Source organism: Ascaphus truei, chromosome 3 (genome assembly GCF_040206685.1).
Source record: "Ascaphus truei isolate aAscTru1 chromosome 3, aAscTru1.hap1, whole genome shotgun sequence".
Taxonomy (NCBI): Eukaryota; Metazoa; Chordata; class Amphibia; order Anura; family Ascaphidae; genus Ascaphus; species Ascaphus truei.
In genome coordinates, this window is record NC_134485.1 from 245718638 (window position 1) to 245738671 (window position 20034).

At 43.3% G+C, this 20034-nt stretch overlaps 1 protein-coding gene across 2 annotated transcripts in view; it reads right to left on the reverse strand.

The window, feature by feature from the left end:
- ATP10A (ATPase phospholipid transporting 10A (putative)) overlaps positions 1-20034 on the reverse strand; it is a 214056-nt gene that overhangs the window by 107909 nt on the left and 86113 nt on the right. For both annotated transcript variants that reach the window (XM_075590558.1, XM_075590559.1), the window contains exon 3: positions 2548-2633. In XM_075590558.1, coding sequence (XP_075446673.1) covers positions 2548-2633 — 86 coding nt within the window. The remainder of the gene's footprint in view (positions 1-2547; positions 2634-20034) is intronic.

Sequence of the window (20034 nt, forward strand, 5' to 3'; positions counted from 1 at the left end):
CAATTGATGTGAAACTTGGACCATAAATGCGAAGATAATTCAGAAGTTTCAGATGGCTCAAGGACATATGGAGAGATGTATGCTGGTTATTACATGAGGAGACAGGAAAAAGAATAAATGGGGTTGAAAGTCTGTGACATCATCACATGGGTGATGTTAATATGGCAGTAGGCCAGACACATCACAAGAAGAATTAACCATTCTTGGACAAAGTGTTGCTGGTACTCGACTGGATCCCAAGGGATACCGAAAGACCAAGACAAAAAACAAAAGTGAGATGAGAGGATGAAATCATAAAATTTGATAGAGCAACATGGTAAAAAGAAGCTTGTAACAGCAGTACGTGGAAGATCATTAGGGAGTGACTGACCGTGTTGACTGGGTGGGTGACTTGACTGATTGGGTAGGTGGGTAACTGGGTGGGTGATTGACTGACTGACTGACTGACTGGGTGGGTGGCTGACTGGCCCCAATACATTTTAAAAGACCCCCACCACCCCAATACATGTACAAAATATACGCACCCCAATATACATATACAAAATACACCCACCACCCCAATACATATACAAAATACACCCACCCCCCAATACATATAAAATTCAGCCTTTCCTTGGGGATAGTGTCAGGAGGGGGGGCAGTGTATGCAGGGAGGGGGCAGTGGATGTGGATGGGGGGCAGTGGATGTGGAGGGGGGGCAGTGGATGTGGAAAGGGGGGCAATGAATGTGCAGGGGGGCAGTGGATGTGGAAGGGGGGGCAGTGAATGTGGAGGGGGGCAGTGGAGGGGGGGCAGTGGATGTGGAAGAGGGGCAGTGAATGTGGAGGGGCGGCAGTGGATGCGGAGGGGGGCAGTGGATGTGGAGGGGGGGCAGTGGATGTGGAAAGGGGGGCAATGAATGTGCAGGGGGGCAGTGGATGTGGAAGGGGGGGCAGTGAATGTGGAGGGGGGCAGTGGAGGGGGGGCAGTGGATGTGGAAGAGGGGCAGTGAATGTGGAGGGGCGGCAGTGGATGCGGAGGGCGGCAGTGGATGTGGAGGGGGGGCAGTGGATGTGGAAAGGGGGGCAATGAATGTGCAGGGGGGCAGTGGATGTGGAAGGGGGGGCAGTGAATGTGGAGGGGGGCAGTGGAGGGGGGGCAGTGGATGTGGAAGAGGGGCAGTGAATGTGGAGGGGCGGCAGTGGATGCGGAGGGGGGCAGTGGATGTGGAGGGGGGGAGGGCAGTGGATGCAGAGGGGGGCAGTGGCACCCAGGCCATGGGACCACCGCACCCGTCTCCCCCAAACAACCTCCAGAGGGCAGCAGCAGTAACCGGGGAGAGGGGGAGCGCCAGCCGCACGGCCACATTACACCCACCTCCCCGATCGAGGGAAGCCCTGCGAGCGCCAACAGCCGGACTTAAGTCTTCGCCGCCCCCCCTCCAAACCTGCCAGGGCAACCAAGGGGAAACGTGGCCGGAGGGGGACGCGCTGGGTCCAGCACCCACCCGCCAACTTTGCCACCCCCCTGCATGTATCCCCTACCTCCCACCCGAGCTGCAATCATGGGGATCGGGGACTCAGAGCTGCAAGCCGGCCCTTCTTCCCCGCTCCCCCCGCTCCCATTACACTGCCCGCGTGGGCGCCAAGGGAACATGGGACAGAGGGGAAGCGCCTGACAAGCCCGTCTACCTTGCTCCTCCCGCACTGGGCAGCAGCCGCAAGGACCCCCTCCTCCTCCGAGCCTACCTCCCGCCCGGCCAAAAGCAGGGATCGGGGGCAGTGGGAGGGGGAGCGCCAACGCGCCTGACCCACAGCTGACAGCCGGCCCTCCTCCCTGCGTCAGCCCAATCAGGGAGAGGGATTTTTTATTTATTTAATATTTTTTTCCTGGCATGCGCAGGGGAATTAAGAGAACCAAAGACTGGTGGTAAGATATCGCTCAAGTCCATATACCAAAAGAAGAAACCAAAGGGATATACGTAAACAGTAAAAACACTGAGAAGAAGTGACTGAGGTCACAACAAGCCCTTTTTTTATGCACTCATGGTTAGGATAGTAACGTATACGTCCTGTCACTCTTGTACTACACGTATTGTTAGGGTTGGGTGTTTTTACTGAATTAAGAGAACCGCAGCACGGATCACCGGCGGCAAAAATCCGGTCGCCATTTTTCGACCACTGTGTGTATACACACACACACACACACACACACACACACACACACACTGGTTATGAAATGTACGACAATACAATAATGTAGATTGCAAAACAAGTCTTGTTAAAGCAGCAGTTCCACAAACAAAGGAATTCTAAGCTTTAAAATTCTGTATTATATTTTTAACTCAAGTGTTAAAAAAAATCATATAAAATACGTTTTAACAAGTGTTTTGCTACAAGTTGGCCATAAAAGTCTTTTTTTTTTTTTTTTTTTTTTTTTTATACATGTGGGTTTGTTTCTTAAATAATTTCTAGTTTGCAGGGTCTAGTAACTTATGCATCTTTAATGCCAGTAAGATGATCTTCTCTCATAACAGTCTGGTTAAATAACTTATAGAAAAGTACTTACATGTAACCTCGAAACCTGCTCAGATCATTGTTTGGCTTCTCACATTCAATTACACTGTTAAACTTCACTGGGTCATATTCAGATTCCTGAAATACAAACAAAAAAAAATGTATAGGTTACACACACACACACACAAAACCATTTGTATGCACATTCTTTTTAGAACACATTTATTTTTGGGAGACCCGCATTGCAGGAAAGGTTGTATTTTAGTTTTTAATCTACACTTTACCAAACATCTGTCCTTATAGAGAAGGCTCCACTTTTGTATTATTTGTTACTTTTAACTTCTCTCTCATACGCGTTGGGCACCTAATTCTAAAGATCAGCAATTCTCAATCCTTTCTTGCACTATGAGAACCCCTTTCTGATTTTTCAAATATACCCATACATGGTGATGCAGGTCAGAGCTCTTAGTACAGTATATCCTCATAAGACCATTAAATTTGCGCTTATAACGACCATTACATAAATAGGTAATGTCCATTATTCTCCCCTCAGTTTAATGGGTATCCTCAAAGCTAATGATTTGCAAATTTAGCGTCCGTTAGTAAATGTAGCAGTGTTATTAACAGTGATTTTCATTGTGCAAAGAAGCGTTAACCAATACACTGCCCATGCACACTGGCAAAACTAGAACGTGCGGTCCAATTAATTCAGGTTAGACACGTTATTCATTATCGTTACCTAAAGCTAATGCAATTTTTGTTATAATGTGGATAACCTTGTACTTTTTTCGTTATTTACAGTGTCCTTACTTCATTTAATTGAATTGTACATTATTAAAAGTTAATGATTAATTGCTATGTATGGATAAACATTATTATACACCCATACTTAATACAGTCATGTTTATAGTAAGTACCGTATTACAGGTCACACAAATATATCCTATATTCACTTTAATCACTAAAAACCATACTATAATTTATGATGAGTATCTGACATTTATATGATCCATAATATATATCTGTAGCACCCTGCTAAAATTAAACCCCTGTTCTGCCTGTAAACTATGGCAGTGTTAGGGTTTAACCCTTAGCACATGGCCCTGCATGTGAGCTGGCTCCTAGTTAGGTTACAATGTTGCACTTTCATGCTAGGCCGTAAGGCATGAGTCAGAGTTAGGAAGTCATGTGACTAGTGGGGTGACAGACTTGCTATAGCAAGTTCTGCCCAGAGACTCGGGGTAGAAAGGTTTACACCCCCTGAGTATATAAGTTGGGGACCTCCCCCTTCTAGAGAAAATAGGTGAAGTCAGCCCTGGGGGAACAGTCAGACCTGGGAGGTTCAGCTGGGTAAAGTTTGGCCCAGTTGTTTCTGAGTTCAGAGAGTCCAGGGAGAAATGGTAAACTAGACTCTTAAGTAGGGGAGATCTGTGTTCAGCAGGAACATACATCACAAGGAAGAATGTTGCCAGAAGCATATACCATCTGTGCAATGAGGTCTCTCACGGCAGGGCAAGAAGGAATGCTGAGTGGGTTGCGGGTGAGTTCTGGGAAGTGACCAGAGTGGGACCAGGCAGGGCAAAAAGGCTTCAGAAGGAAGATGGGCCACTACTAGCCTCATGATTGGCTGTGCTCTGCTACTCTGCATCGTGCGGAATCTCTACTAGCCTCATGATTATAGGTATAACCAACTACAATTCCTTGTAGCTGAAAACCCGTCCTCTCTATGAAGAATGCGTTGTACCCAGGGTTGTGTTCTGATAGGTAAAGTTCACGTTTGGTTACACTACTGCCTGTGAGTGGTTATTCCGTGATTATAGTTCCTGTGAGGAGATACCCCCGCCTCTGGCTTACCTTAAACTCTCATATGCAGAGGCTCAGACTCCAAAAATACCAATAGGTGAGCACCAAGAACACCCATCCTAACCATATATATCCTGCCCGAGGGGATAGGAGTGTTACATATCGTTGTATGACACGTGACTTTTTATAACAAAAGGGTTATGTCCTATACTCAGTACATTGCTTTTAAGCTTTTCCCAAAAATACCGCTATGATAATCCTGGTCTGGATGTTAGTAATGGCAGGTTTGGTATGACCTAATTATTGTAGTGGTATTTCCATGCGCTAACATGAACAGAGGTCGGAGGATATGCGATGTCAGGTAAATAGCTAATTAGCATATAATTTGCATAGGAGTAAGCCAGATGTTTGTTATCAAAGCAATATTTTTTCGTTAATGCGAGGGCATCGTCGCGCAAATCACCTTTATGGATATGCGTTATGGGTATCGATACGATAAAACGCACTAACGTTGAGATAAAATATTTAATGGACTTCGGAGGATCTACCCCTTAGAATTTGTGTTTTTATATTTTTTCTTAGTGCCTTTTTCTTTTACTTAAGCCCCACATATTGTCTGTGCATTTTGGGATTTCATATTTCACATCACTCTAAATTAATCTTAAATACTTTTTTTTGGCAGCTTTGGTCAAGGGTTGCTGTACCAAGGTGAGAATCAATGCCAGGGAGCCATGGTTTATTAATATAAATAAAGTAGCCACGAAAAAGGGGGCTTGTACTGGCCACTATGAACCTTCAAGCGATTCTTAATTGATTAAACCAATGTGTACTCTGGCAGCAAGTATTATCATCATGACTGACAAATCCAGCAACACGTCTTCTTAAAGTTGCACTGGGAATTGGAATCCTGGGACTTACAGAACATGAATTTTCCCAGGGCGCTACAGTACAGTACATAAAGCATGGATGCAAATTAGTGGTGTCACTAGCCTTGAAGACAGTTTTTTTGGCATAGTAAATCCTTACAAGTTTTTAATCCTTTGGTTTAAGAAATTCCTGAACAAAATACATTTAGTTATTGCACTAAAAAGAAAAATTGTAGACTATTATTGAAGTATTTTGAATAATTGTATAAACACGTTTCCCTAGGAATGGCAGGTGATACCTTTTAGTTAATGTAAGAGTCGGCATTGACCCTTTGGGTGCCCTTTATACATAGCTACTACTGTATGTTATGGGGTCTGGTCCTCCAAGGGCCCCATGACGTAGTAGCTGCGTACCGAATGAGGCTGCACGTTTTTTCTAGGGGAAATCACGTTCTGTGTCCCTATGGAGTGCAGAATGCGATCTATCACTAAGTGGAATAGAAGAAGGAGGACTCCCCTTCCGTCATCAGTGACGTAGCGATCACGTGATAGCAGTAGTGGAGGGGCCGTGTCACTCTGCTGCCGCGGCCCCAGACACTCAAAGGGGTAATAGCAACCCAACGATAGACCCAGTAAATGGCGGGATGACTGTGTAGCATCCAGAAGAAATTGTAAATAATATATGTATGGTGCTATTTTGATACAAACTCTTATCTATTAATGTTCGTCTTATTTATATATGTCTTTTACCTGAACAACGTCGATATTACAGAAGTAAACAAAATTGGTTTATTTTGGTATCATTTATTGACTGAAGTGTGTTTAATTTGGCAGGACCGGCTTGTGCCAGCCCATATACTGCCATATCATCAGTAGTGCTCTTTAACATGATACAAGTAGAACAAATGGCTTTGTATGATAATAGCTGCTCTATTCAAAACTAAGCATACCTCAAAATTATATTTTTATCTCAACCTTTTAGCATAGAGTACAAAAAAAAAAAAGGGAAGTATGGGGCGAAGAAATGCAAGCATATAACAGTTAGTTTCCACTATACTTGATATTAGTTCATTAAAATACTATTTTTTAAATAAACAACAATTGTTAAAATAAAACATTATAGCGTAAAACTTCGAATCGGGAAGTGTACTACAGGGCACAGAAGCATCATCTTGCAAACAGTCCCAGAAATGTGAATGTTTTATTTATGTGTTCAAATGTTTTGTAAATGTTATCGTTACGAACTCTAAAGCTGTTTGCACATGACTGGTGTATGTGGAAAGGTTAATACATCCAGTTGACTCGCTCACCTCCCCGCATGTTAATAAAAATGGTCAATAACGGAAAAAATCATCACAGTACACTTCAATTACGCCACCACCAAGAATAATTTAAGGTCTTACGCTCAGGAATTCTTTGCCCGGTTTACTGGGAAAATAAATAATTAACACAAAAATCCAGTGTAGCAAAATGTGTCCGAAAATGCAGTTAATCTGTTGAAAAGGTACAATTACAGCTTCAAAACAGTAGAATTCTTATTACATTTTAGATTTACGATACGAAAAGGGTACAGTGCTTGTTTACAGAAAAGGAATGTTAGAAAAACATTATATATATACAGTTTTATAAAATAATATAACAGAGAACTTATACGTTGCCAACGAACAATATTAGAGCCATTCATAGAGGTTTAAAAGTTGAAGAGATGAGAACTCACACGTTATTGCTTTTGACAAATGACAGGCCAACCTTTTGTGGGTGTGTCTTATCTCCCACTTATCAAGATTTCGGCACATTTATGGCTGTGAGAGAATGATTTTAAACCCAAATTAATCTGAGAGTATAAAATAACCTATAACTCTCACGATAACCGCTATAATCATGCTACCCTCACTGTTGCATTCATATGATTTTGCCGAAGGCGTATGTCACATATGGCACAACTTTGAGCACCTGACCTGCGTATGGGAAAAAGGGTTAATACACAGCTACCTAGCTGGCCCACTTTTCACCTTCCACAGAGGATCCTCAAATGAACAATGTTTCCCCTCACTCCGTCCCTATAAACTATCTATCATGAACAACATACAGATGCAGTCACTTGTTTCTATCAGCCGACATGGATGCTCCAAACGTCCTCCGTTAGCACTCCATGAAACAAGTAGCGCAGTTCCGTGGCATGCCGTACCTGTTCCAATTTATTTAGTGGTCAGACTGAATTATTATTTGTGTTGTTGCAGTTCAGTGCATGTCCGGCAGGTGGCGCACTGAATATTTTTGCCTATGGGACTCTGAATGTGACTGCGCAGTTCAATATCTGAAGCAGGTGTCTAAATGCCCAGTAGCCACAGATGAAATGTATGTATGTGTCTTTGTCAAATGACTTTGTACTGTAATTACTGTATCTAATGTCGGTGTTTCATTTTTTATTAAAAAAACAGTATGTATTTAATGCAATCTGTGTTTTATGGGACATGATGGCAATTCCTTGCAGCAAAAGACCAGCTTGTAGTTATGCATACAGTATGTAGCCAGGTCACCCCTCGTTGCCCTGCGACCCCCATTACCTCCGTGGCCGGGATCGTTGTTGGGTGCTGCCGGAGCCAAGCGGCAGACCCGACGGCCAATCTGGAGGGTGGGGGCCGAGCAGGGAGCGCTCCGGTGCTCCGGAGGTCCCCGGCGGCTCTCGTGTAGGGCGCCGCCATGTTGCGCAAGTTCGCGCATGCGCAGTGAGTGCCGGTGGCCCTGAATAGTGGCGCATTTGCAGTTGCAGCGCACGAACGCTAGCCTACCAGGGAAGGCTCTTGGAAGGGACTACAGGTCCCATGAGCCTCAGCAGCACTCCATGTGACACCAGGGAGCCAATAGGGCTGAAGGGTTGCCCTGCAGGACCAGGAATTGATACATTTCGCGCGCTGGAGAAGCGAGGTCAGTCAGGACCAGGAAGGGTAAGGGATAGGACGTGCGTGCAGGGGTCTGTGACCCGCTGGATTAGGCCAGCAACCCCCCCCTAAGCCCCATATAGGTCCTGAGCCCCTCTAATAGCTTGTGGTGCTATAGGGACAGGCCCTAGGTTAGGGACCCTGCCCCATTAGCTGTTTGCTAGTTAGGGACACAGCGGACGCTGCGTTTCCCGCCAAGAGGCTTGGGCTCAAGCCCACGCCATTAAAGAGAGCTGGACTATCTTCAGGGTGGGATCGCCCCTGACGGATCACCACGCGGTGGATCCTGGATGTCGTGCAGGAACTCGTCTGATCCTTTGAGAAGATTCTTTAAAGCCAGGTGCCGTCGCACCAGGCAGGTATCGTTATAAGTGCACCAACAAAGTACTCACACATAGTGGCAGCGCTGACCACGGGACAAGGGGGTTATACTGTGGACACGGTGTGGGGGTACACGGTGGTGGGCACGGGGTATACGCTCCCAGCGGGAGTGACTGACACTTGAGACTTTGGTACAGTTACTGAGTTGCTAATATATATGGTTAATGTGTTGTGTTATTGATGCTGCATATAGTAAATGGTTATACCTATACTCCAGTGTATGTGATTACTATATGCGGGTCCTGTGTAGGGTACATTCTATACTCCTAGAATCCTGCATAGGTGGAGGCGCTGATCAAGAGACGTTCCAGAGAGCAACCCAGGTTCCCAGTAAGCGGAGGCTCAGGCCCCTGGTGAACCTGCAGGTATACGCACCACACCTGGTAACACCTAGGTTCCCCTCACACATACTCTATATGCGGTTGGGTGGGGGAAAACTCGTTACACATATATGATATATTTCGCAATTGAAGTCGGAACAGACCAGAGAGCAACTCTGTCTGAGATCTACTAGTATCATTGCAAGTACGAATACTTAAAAAAATAATGAAACTAGGAATTTCTCTCTAAAACTACTTTTTCGGCTTCTTAAGTTTTAAATTCAATACCATTACGTACAGCGTGATACTGTGTAATATCGGATTGTGCAAAAATGAACAGCAATAAGGTACGGGTTATGGAGTAGAAATAAAGGCGCTAACTGAACGCGTCAACAATGGTAGAGGTGGGACCTCAATAAACTATGGGGGCTATGCACTAAGCTCCGTTAAGTCTTTTTAAGAGCGCAAAGTGCTCTTAGAACGTGATGTTCCGCCGAACACGATTCACTAAGCCACGCAAACAGGCACTTTGCGTTCTTAAACTGACTTTTTCCTACGATAACCTGTTTGCGTTCAATTCTGCCCTTCTCCGGGATTCACTAAGCTATGCAAAGTTATCGTACGCGAAAGTTGCGTTCAAAAAAGATCGCCAGCTCAAGGCAGGTGATAAAAAAGCTGGACTTTGAAAAATTTCTTTGTTTACATTTTTGTGTGCGCAACACCCATACAACAGGCCGGTGAAACGTACGTGCTCACCACAAACCTGGACCGGACCGCGGCGCTGAGGTGGGGATAGATATACACCGGCCTTAGACCACGAAGCCTGATCCGGGTTGCAAATTTCGTGGTCGTACGTAGCAGGGTCGGGACTGGAGAAGGCAGGATAATCCGTGGACAAGCCGGGGTCAGGATAGGAGAAGGCTGGGTAAACGATATCCATGCTGGGGTTCGGCAACAGGACGCTTGAGCGAAGGTGCTCCAATGAAGACAGGAACGGGGGATCCAGTGCGTCAGCACAAAACAGCATCCCCTAGCCGGGTACAGCTGTGAGTAGTGGAGGCCACTACTCCACTACTAAATGCTCCGACTTTAATTTTTTTTTTTTAACATGGCGTCACTTAAAGGGAATGATGCCAGCCAATCAGAAAGGCGGTGCTTCATTTGCCTTTAAGATGACGTGACGAAGCTGGCATCACATGGTATTTCAGCCAATCAGATCGTGGGAACCAATTCCACACTCTGATTGGCTGAAATACCATGTGACGCTGGCCATCTTGGATTTAGTGAAGTCATCTTAAAGGCAAATGAAGCACAGCCATTCTGATAGGCTGGCATCATTCCCTTTAAGTGACGTCATGTAAAAATAAAAATTAAAGTCGGAACATGGTTTGAACAGCCAATCAGGTGGCTGTTAACTATTTTGAGGCTAAATGTGACGTCACAAGCCCTATTTAAGGCCGTGACGCCTCATTTGAGCCCAAGAAGACGACGAAACAACATCGGTTGGGATTTACCACTGGGTTTTTTGGATTGACAGATGAAGATAGAGGATAAAGAAGATCAAGAAATGGTGACATATGAAGATAGAAGAGGGTGATTAAAGAAAGAAAAAAGACGATTTGGGTACTTGATCCAGATCTTTATGGCGGATGGCATCGGATGCTGTTGGAGGCCTTCAAGGTACGTGAGCTTCCTGTTACCCCGGGAGTCGGAGGGCCACCGCTTCTAATGGTAAGTAATATATTGAATGTTTGTAAATGTCTCTTTTTACAGGTTTCTTCATTGGATGTGTTTTTTTGATTTTATGGGGGAGGCACCTTGACTGATAATATATTAATCTGTACCACTTTAGGGTACAGATGAATACATTATTATGACAATATTTGGGGGGCATTTGTGGCTTGGTATTGCTGTTGGTTTTTTTAATTTCAATTTCTTATGTGGATGTGATTGTTTTTTTCCTGCTTAATGGTAATAAAATGTTTGCGATTGGTGTTCGTTTGTAGTTAATGTTGTATTATGTTAACTAATGCGTTTTATGGTTATTTCAGATATTGTTTGAATTTATTTCTTTGTCTTTTAATGTTTACATTCATTAATGTTGTAGTAATTCATTCGTTTGATTGGTTAGTGTTACCATTCATTTTGAGTTGGTTTAGGAATTAATTGGTTTAATTGGTTAATGGTTTAATAAATTAATTGTTGATGTTGTTACTGCTTGTATTCATTGGATTAGCTGACTACTGTTTTTATTTACTTTATTTAGGTATGCTAATGCAGTGTTTAATAATGGGCAAATAATCTATTATCCATATCTGGATAATAGTAATTTTGCACATTATTGTACTGTATGTGTTAGGGCGGAGGTGTGTATTGATGTTTGTTAAATCTTTTTTTAATATACATATGTTTCATAGTGTAGATGTGCAGGGGGTCTCCGGAGCTGTACCGCATTGGTTTTAGGTCCGAGGAACCCCTACTTCAGGAGATACAGGCCCCGTTATGGGGTGCCGGTATCCCCTGCACTTTCAAGCGTCCGCGTCACGTGACCGGGACATTGAAATTCTGCAGGGGATACTGGCACCCCATAACGGGGCCTGTATCTCCTGATGTAGGGGGTCCTCGGACCTGAAACCAATGCTGTTCAGATCCGGAGACCCCCTGCTCATGTACACTATTATTCAAATGTATTTATTTAGTGTACGATCGCCTGTAACAGTCTTGCATGGAGATGGCAAATCTCCATGCAAATGTTACATGCGGCTTTTTTTTCGATCAGCTAGCGTATGTGAAGATTAAGAACGCTAGCAGGGGGAAAAAGCTTGCACGTACGATAAGCCAGTTTTTGGCCCGGCCGAGAGAAAATGGCCTCAAGGCCTTAGTGAATCGCGTCTCTGGCTTCACTTTGTATCGGACGGGATTTTTGATTTCAAACAGACGCAAAAGCACGGAGCTTAGTGCATAGCCCCCAAAGTGTTTTAGAGAAATTTATGCTGCTTAGGTAAATGAAGGGAATATTCAATTCCCATAAACAGACAGAAATGGAAGGAACAAAAACCCTAGTGCATAAATATATTTAATGAAAACCACTGTTTTCTAGAGGCTAAATAAATTCCAAGAAAAGCCACACAGCCACACAGCCTCTCTGTGTGGCTTTTCTTGGAATTCAAGGTACGGGTTACATTGCATTTAGATTTTGAAGACACAATAGCGTGCTTTCGCCCACTAGCGTTTCTAGCCGGCATTGCAAATAACGCTGAAATGCCACATTGCGTGCAAACGCGAGCGAACATTCAATGTGCGTGGTGCAGGGAGGCGCTCACAAGGAATACGCAAGGGTGCAGCGACCAACCATAGGGCTACATCGGTACTTGTGAGCATGTGACTTAGATATGCAACTAGGGTTAATACACGGACACTCTAGCCAACTTACCTTTCTTCTGTACAGGGTACCTTCAATTAATCAATATTTACTCCTTACTTGATTGCAATCCTATCTACTCGCTTCCACCTCCCAAGAAATATAAAATATAAAGCGTATTTGGTCCCTGTTTATTAACAAAAAACAAAGCACATACAGTAGTACACAAAAAAAAATACTTTACTCTATACAAAGCTTGCAAACAGTTCATTCAGAGCCCAAAGCATCACTTATTAAAGTTTTGTTTTAAAATATATAAAAATAGAGTGCTTAGATTACAGAAAGATTATTACAAGAACTTGCAGTTAAAATAAATGCAGAACAGTTTCTTAAAATGAAAGTATAAACCATAAGTAGAGGTTCTTATAGTTTTCCACGCCATAGGTTTTTCCCAGAGAGGTCACTGGCATAGAAAAGATGAGAACTCACGTGTCTGATCCCTAAGCACTCCTCTTGTTAAAATCTGATTTTCACATTACCTTGGTGAGGCTTATGTTCAGTGGCGGGCGCCTTTAGCCTCCTGCGGCCTTTTCCCAAATCGCAGGCTGATGCGGGCTGATGGGGGCCGTTTTGGGTGCCTGCGGGCATTTCTATTGTTTAGCGCTAAGCGCTTTCATTGTCTAGCGCTATTAGCGCTATCAGCTGATTTCGGGCCGCGCGGAGAAGGCCCGTGAGTCGGAAAACATCCCCGACTTTTTTCAGGGATGTTAGAGATTAATTAGTTAGAAACCAAGAGAAACCAATTTTACCTGTATTTTACTTCCTGCCCAAAATACACAAATGTATGGAAACCCCACCTGGTAGGCCCATCATATCAGGCATCGGGTCCCTAACACAAAATCTGTCAGAGTACTTGGATTTCTTCTTACAGAAATATGCGACTGCAGGGAGATCATATCTTAAAGATACGACACAGGTTATCAATCTCCTTGCAGATATATGTTGGCAGGATGACTTCACATTAGCCACTTGCGATGTGAGGTCACTGTATACATGCATCCAACATATAGATGGTCTTAAAGCCGTGGAAAGTATCATTACAAAAGACACTCTAATTCCAGAAGAACAACGCCGTTTCATCATTGATAGCATCAACTTCATTCTAACGCATAATGTCTTTTGGTTCAATAGCCTCTTCTACCTCCAGGTGTGCGGTACCGCCATGGGGCCATGTTTGCGCCCAGTTATGCAAACATATTTTTGTCAGACTGGGAGGAAGGCAACATCTGGTCCAACAATCCTTTTAGCGCAAACCTGGTCTCCTGGCATAGATATATAGACGACGTACTGTTTATATGGAAAGGGGAGGAGTCACAACTGATTAATTTTATAGAACACATTAACCAAAACACCATCAATTTGGAGTTTACATCAGAACATAGCCAGACAAATATCAATTTTCTGGATCTCACAATATATATAGAAAACTCAAAAATAAAAACAAAAACATTTTTTAAACCAACAGATGCCAATAACTTTTTAATGACCAGTAGCTGCCATCACCCCAAGTGGCTTCAGAATATACCATACGGCCAATTTCGGAGAGTGAGAAGAAACTGCACAGACAACAGTATTTTTAGGTACCAAGCAAAAACATTACAAGGGAGGTTTCTAGAAAGAGGTTATCAACAGGAACTCATTAAATCAGCGGTCGATAAAACCAATGCACTTACATGTAGTGACCTGCTGATACCAAAAGTGAAAAATAAAAATAATGATTTTAAAACACCCTTCATTAGTACCTATAATTCAGATGCCATTAAAATCCAACAAATCATCAAAAAAAACTGGCATGTGGTACAAACAGATCCTATCCTCAAGGACCATATTCCCGGGGTCCCAAGAGTATTTTTTTTAAAAGCTCCATGCATTAAATCTCAATTGGCACCCAGCATTTTAAAAAAAGAAGAATAACCCAAAACTCAAAGTTGGCTAACTCCACCAAAGGGCTTTTTTAGTTGTTTTAGCTGCAAAGCGTGTAAGCAAGTATCTAAGGAAAACAGAATGGAATTTACATCTAATGTAACTAAAGAGACTTTTAAAATCAACAGACTACATCGTATACTTGTTGTCTTGCCCATGTGGACTCCAGTATGTGGGCCGCACCTCAAGATCTCTGAGGGTCCGCGTACTGGAACACATGGGTAACATAAGAAGGCAGCTAATGACACATAGTGTCTCCAAACACTTCAGTCAGTTCCACGAAGGAAACGCAGGCCTGTAGATTTACAAGGGGATAGAGAGAGTGGACAATCACTGGAGAGGTGGGGACAGGTTGCGCAAGCTATGCCAACGAGAGACATTTTGGATCTATAAATTAAAGACATTAACTCCCAGGGGTCTTAATATAGATATAGACCTGGGGGCATTTATGTGAGTCTCCCATCATCCCACTAGACATTACCATCTTTTTGTACATCCATTAGGAATGTATCTCAAGTATCAGTCTGATGTACCCACTAACTCTTTGTTCACTTTTTCGCTCTTTCCCCCATCACAGATTCACCTTTTGGGTTTTGAACGTATACGTGCATTTATACACAATCATTATGCTCACTGGACATTATCCATCCATATATATAGACATTTTGTATATATATTGTGACATATGTTTTTTTTCCACCCCCTTATCTATTTCGATTCGCATTTTTTTATTTATTTCACCATCCATTTTTTATCCCCTCTCTCATCAAGTTTTAACCTTACGTATATAACTATATACAACCGGACAGTATCTGCACACATTGCAATTCTTTAACCAGCAATTGCACTTTCCACTATTATGGACTTTAAACCAAGGACAATAAGACCAAAAAAAATCTTCATGGAAACTTTATTCTAGAACCATCTCATTTTTATTTTTCATTATTGTACCACATAAATATCACTATTCGCCAGTTTAATCACTGTATGCATTATATACACAACTATTGAGTTGTTCAAATACATGATCGGATTAATACAAATAAGCTTGCATAATTCAATAAAAAGAAATCACATAGGAGAATTTTTTTATTTCAAACAGCAAGATTCAATAACAGTGCACTAATAATTTTTTAGGTTTTAAACATTTTTATTGAGGAGTAATAACTAATCCTTAACCCCCCTTTTTGGGGTTAATGCTATTCAGACTTACTAAGGAATTTTACACCGAGACCCACGAGGGCAGGGGTAGCGCTGTACACATAAGGATGCGCACGCAACCACCCATGAACTCCCCTTCAAAATCTCAAAACTTTAATATGAAGAGACAATGCAATGCGCACACCAATCCATGCCAGATGCGCACGCAGCCTTCAAGATGGCGGCGCTCCGTCGCGGAAGGAGAGGATCACTAACTACATCAAGATAGGGATTGGCTACAAACCGTATAAGAACACAGTTAGACAGCCGGTCAACATCTATCGAGCCTGAGGAAGTCCTGTTCTGGACGAAACGCGTTGCTCTGCTTATCATTTGGGACATTTTCGTAGCACATCCAGCGGAACTAGAGGTTGAATCTTAGCTCTCTATCCGGACGCGGAGTGAGAGATCCCCTATCACTAACTACCTTATTATTCCCCTGGTTTTTATTGCCCTAGAAACCATTGGTTTCTTTGTTTTATATTGTATTTGTATGATTTTAAGCTGTTATTTTAATAAAGTTTAACCCCTTAGACCATAGTGTCCTATAGTCTGCATCCATCCCTTCATTTAGCTTTAAGGGGAACTTCACAAGATATACCAGAAGTGAAAAGAAACCACTACAAGTGTGTACTCAAACTGGCCCGTGTGAGTATTAAGTTATATTGCTTTTTATCCCCATCTACCCCGAACTTCAGGCTGTACCAACACCACTATTTGCCAGATGTTCACAGACATTAACATCTGAAATTCTTATCAACACCCTAATCGGGAAACACCAAGATACCGTGATAAGAGATCACTCACATTGGCCCGTGTGAGTGTTTGAGTATACCACTGCATTGCACTGGTTTATTGTTTTATTGTTTTATCATCCTTCCCTATACCATAGCTGCTATTATATGTATTGATCTATTTACTTTTTCATTTCCACGAGAGAAAAAAACCCCTGGAGGGAGAAACAAATCAAACAAGGAAAGCTGAAGGAACAACGAAGAGAGAAGTGACGACCGCAGAAGAACATACCCTATAAGGAGGAAAACAAATCCAAAGAAACCTTGATGTGATAGAACTTACACAAGGCCGTGTAAGTTTTTTATTTTTCTATTTTCCCCACTTACATTCACACATCACTGTCTGTGCGCCTCCAATATATGGAGTCCGCTACATAGACTGTTGCCTCATACAGAGGTGTCTTCCACCACACCGATAACCAGTCTAATAGGACATACTATCAACTACCTTTTTCCTAAAACTGTGCTCCCCCATCTTCTATTTGGAGATTAAAAGGGGCCGCGACAGTACTCTTTCTTCCCCATTGAAACAACATCAGCCCAATCCTGTCGTAAATCAGCTCTGGCTGACAGTTTTATGACTTACAAAAACAAACTCTTCTTCGCGACGTTTAAAAACTGGCTAAATATGTAAAAGGCTTCATAACTTTATGGTCATAATACTTAGATACACGTGAGTCATATCAATAGATTCAGGCGCGTTTGCTAAATGCATGAATACTAATTTTGACCAGTGTGCTCCTTAATTTGAGTCACAAATGGATATCTGTCCCATGCCACCTCCTAAACCTCAAGTGTTTGGCCTTATTGCATCTGTCTGCATGCAACGAGTACAAATATTTAAACTTTATTCTTCAGAATAGATGTCATCACATGATACAGATGCAACTGTCTTCACATGATATGCTCATTTTTAATAAAATACTTAATACCCCCCGTCATTTTTATTACAGCATAGACTGGAACACGGAACAAATATTTGATATGCAACACAGAAACCCCTTCACATCTGTTATGGTTGCACACACCTAATTTTGCCCGTCACAAATCTATATCTTTTATCCTTGTGAATTGCATCAGATTTAAAAATGTGTGATAAATACAGCATGTATTCTAACCTAAACATAACATTTTCGACAAGAATTACTACTGGTGGAGATCAAGGAAGGATCTCATCAAGGTTGAGCTGCAATTTGAAGGGCCAGTATACCACTTTTGTGTTTTTAGGCTCCCATGTGTGTTTATATATGTTCATTCACATTTATATCTTTAAGTGTTAAAGAGGAGTGCCGTAGTTTCTCTCCACTTAGCCTAAACATAGGATAGAAAGTACTAAGAAAGTACTAAGATGTTATGTGGTCAGTAAAGCGACACAAAAAAAAAACATGTATAATACAGAGCAGAAATAACAGTAATGTAACCTACTCCTGTGGTTTAAGACCGGCCGGTCAGTGATATAAGTCTCTAAAAGACTGCTACAGTGGCGGATGCCTTTATCCTCCTGTGGCCGCCACCGCGGGAATTTTAAAACCGGGGAGGCGCGCAGCTTTTTTCCGGCAGGTTTCCCGCGCTGCGGGCGCTTTCAATGATAAGCGCCATTAGCGCTTATCTGATGATGCGGCCGCCACGCGGGAAACTCCGATAGAAACGGAGAAAAGCACCGCATTTATCCGGGTAAGCTGTAGAATAAAGGCAGCCGCAACAGTAAGTACTGAAACCTGAATACAGCTGAAAATAACACTAAATAAGTTCTAATGCAGTACCACTCCAATCACCAACAATGAGGCATGTAATACATATGGTGACCCAAGATAAATGACAATGAACAATATACTTGCAGGTCACCATTGAGATTGTGAGCATATGAATCCTCAAAAAGATCCTGAGATGGTGTGAATACAAGAAATCACAGAGTGAAAAATCCAGCAGAGGTCCACAGCTAGAATAGGGGTGACCCTGGGGAGTGCAAACAGACACAACCTCGATGTACGTTTCGCACCCTTTGCTTCGTCCAAGGGCTTAGTGTAACGGCGTCAATCTAGGGTTTAAAAGGGTTTAAAAGGACGCATACAAATGACGTGATCCAATCACATTGCGAGCAACAGAGAAAACACACAGCTGAAGAATAAAATCCAGGTTGGTCCCGGGGTTTTCGGCTTTGGTTTTCACTATCACATTAGAACTCACTTACCACACTTACAGCACTACTCTTTGTTCCTTGTTTTTGTTATATATTTAGCCTTGTAGCTGTAAGGACCCGCGCTGCGGGGACTCCCGCTACCAGCGCCTCCTTACCTCTTCTCCCCGCTGCCTCTGGTCCCCGGCGGCGTTCCCCGGTCCTCAGCGTCTCCCCCGCGGCTGCTCCCGCACTTCCGGGTCACGCATGTCACCCTTACGGGCGCGCAAGGACACAAGCTTCCCTTTTCTGGTGCCAGGAGCATGACCCCGCCGCCTCCAGTGTGGCGCGTGCATCGGCGTGCTTTCCTGCCCCTGCTCCACCAGGTCCGCCCCAAGGCTCTTCTCCCCTATCAGGGCTTCCCTTGGGCCGCACCTCCACTCCTCCCTTTCCCCTGATAGGTCCCAGCCCACTATTTAGTCTCCCCTCCCCATTACCACATTGCTCTGAATAGCTTCTGTACCTTGGTGCTGTCTGCTTCTGCTTTGCTCTCTTGTGTTGCAGTCCCTGTTCCTGTCCCTGGATTCTCTGCTGACCTCCCTGGATTTTGACCTTTGGCTTTGGACTTCGACCACGCTGCTCTCTGGAACCCCTTGGATTTGGCTTTGGACTCTCTACCGTGCAGTCTTCTATATCCCTTGGACTCGGCTAACGGACCCCTACTACGCTGCTCCACGACCCAGGCTTACGGACACTCTACCACCCTACTTCTTGACCATTGGCTTATGGACTTTACCCTTCTAGGCTGGAGTTGGCAAGTTCTGAACTCTTTCACTTTTTGTTCCCTGGACCAGCTACGCTACTTCCACACTCCGTCCGTGCCCCCGTTTACTGTTAGGTGTGTGGTATTTCTCCTTTCCACCTCAGTCCCGGGGTCTCGTCTGGCTTGTGGGCAGGCCGAGCGTTACAGTAGCAGCTTTACAGTGTGAAATCACCTAAAATACACATTCTATAAATTCAATCACTTTAAAGTAACACTTCACAGTGACAGACAGGTGATCCAAGATGATGAAATCAGCTGCAGAACGATTTAGCAGACATAGCAAATTTATTGCAAATATTGGACCTGCCAATTCGTCAGTCACACCAGATATGAAAGACAATTTTTTGAAACTAGAAAAGTGTCTAAAGGACGAAATGTGCCACTGGTAGGTTAAGGTCTTGTTAGAACGTTATATTGAGAACAAAATTATACCCAGGGGCCTTAGAATCCTGAAAAAGCCTTCATTTGAAACTAATGACCATTTTATATCTGAATGGAATGACACAATAGAGACATGTTATCTGTCCCTAATGGGTCATTTAGTGACATACAGAAAGGGGAGATTGGATGCACTTGCAATTACAATCCTTGATCTTCAGAATGACCTTAGGGCCCACATGTTGGACCCTGAGTTCATTCGTATGGAGATCGACACTAACAATAGGGTTGAGTCCTATGAAAAGGATATAGTTGATAGGAAGAACATCAAATTGACGAGGGACAAGGATGATTATACCAGTGGGAAGGTGATGAACTGGAAACGCACTAATCAATCTAGAGAACGACGATATAGCCACAAGTCAAATAATAATAATAAAAAATCTTCCAGTACAAAACCTGTCCCCACAACCAATACTGAGGATATACCCAATGGAACTGGAAGAGATAGAATAGTCTCTATGGAAAAAACTTTGGGGTTTATGACCCTTTTATTACAGCCAACAAATTTC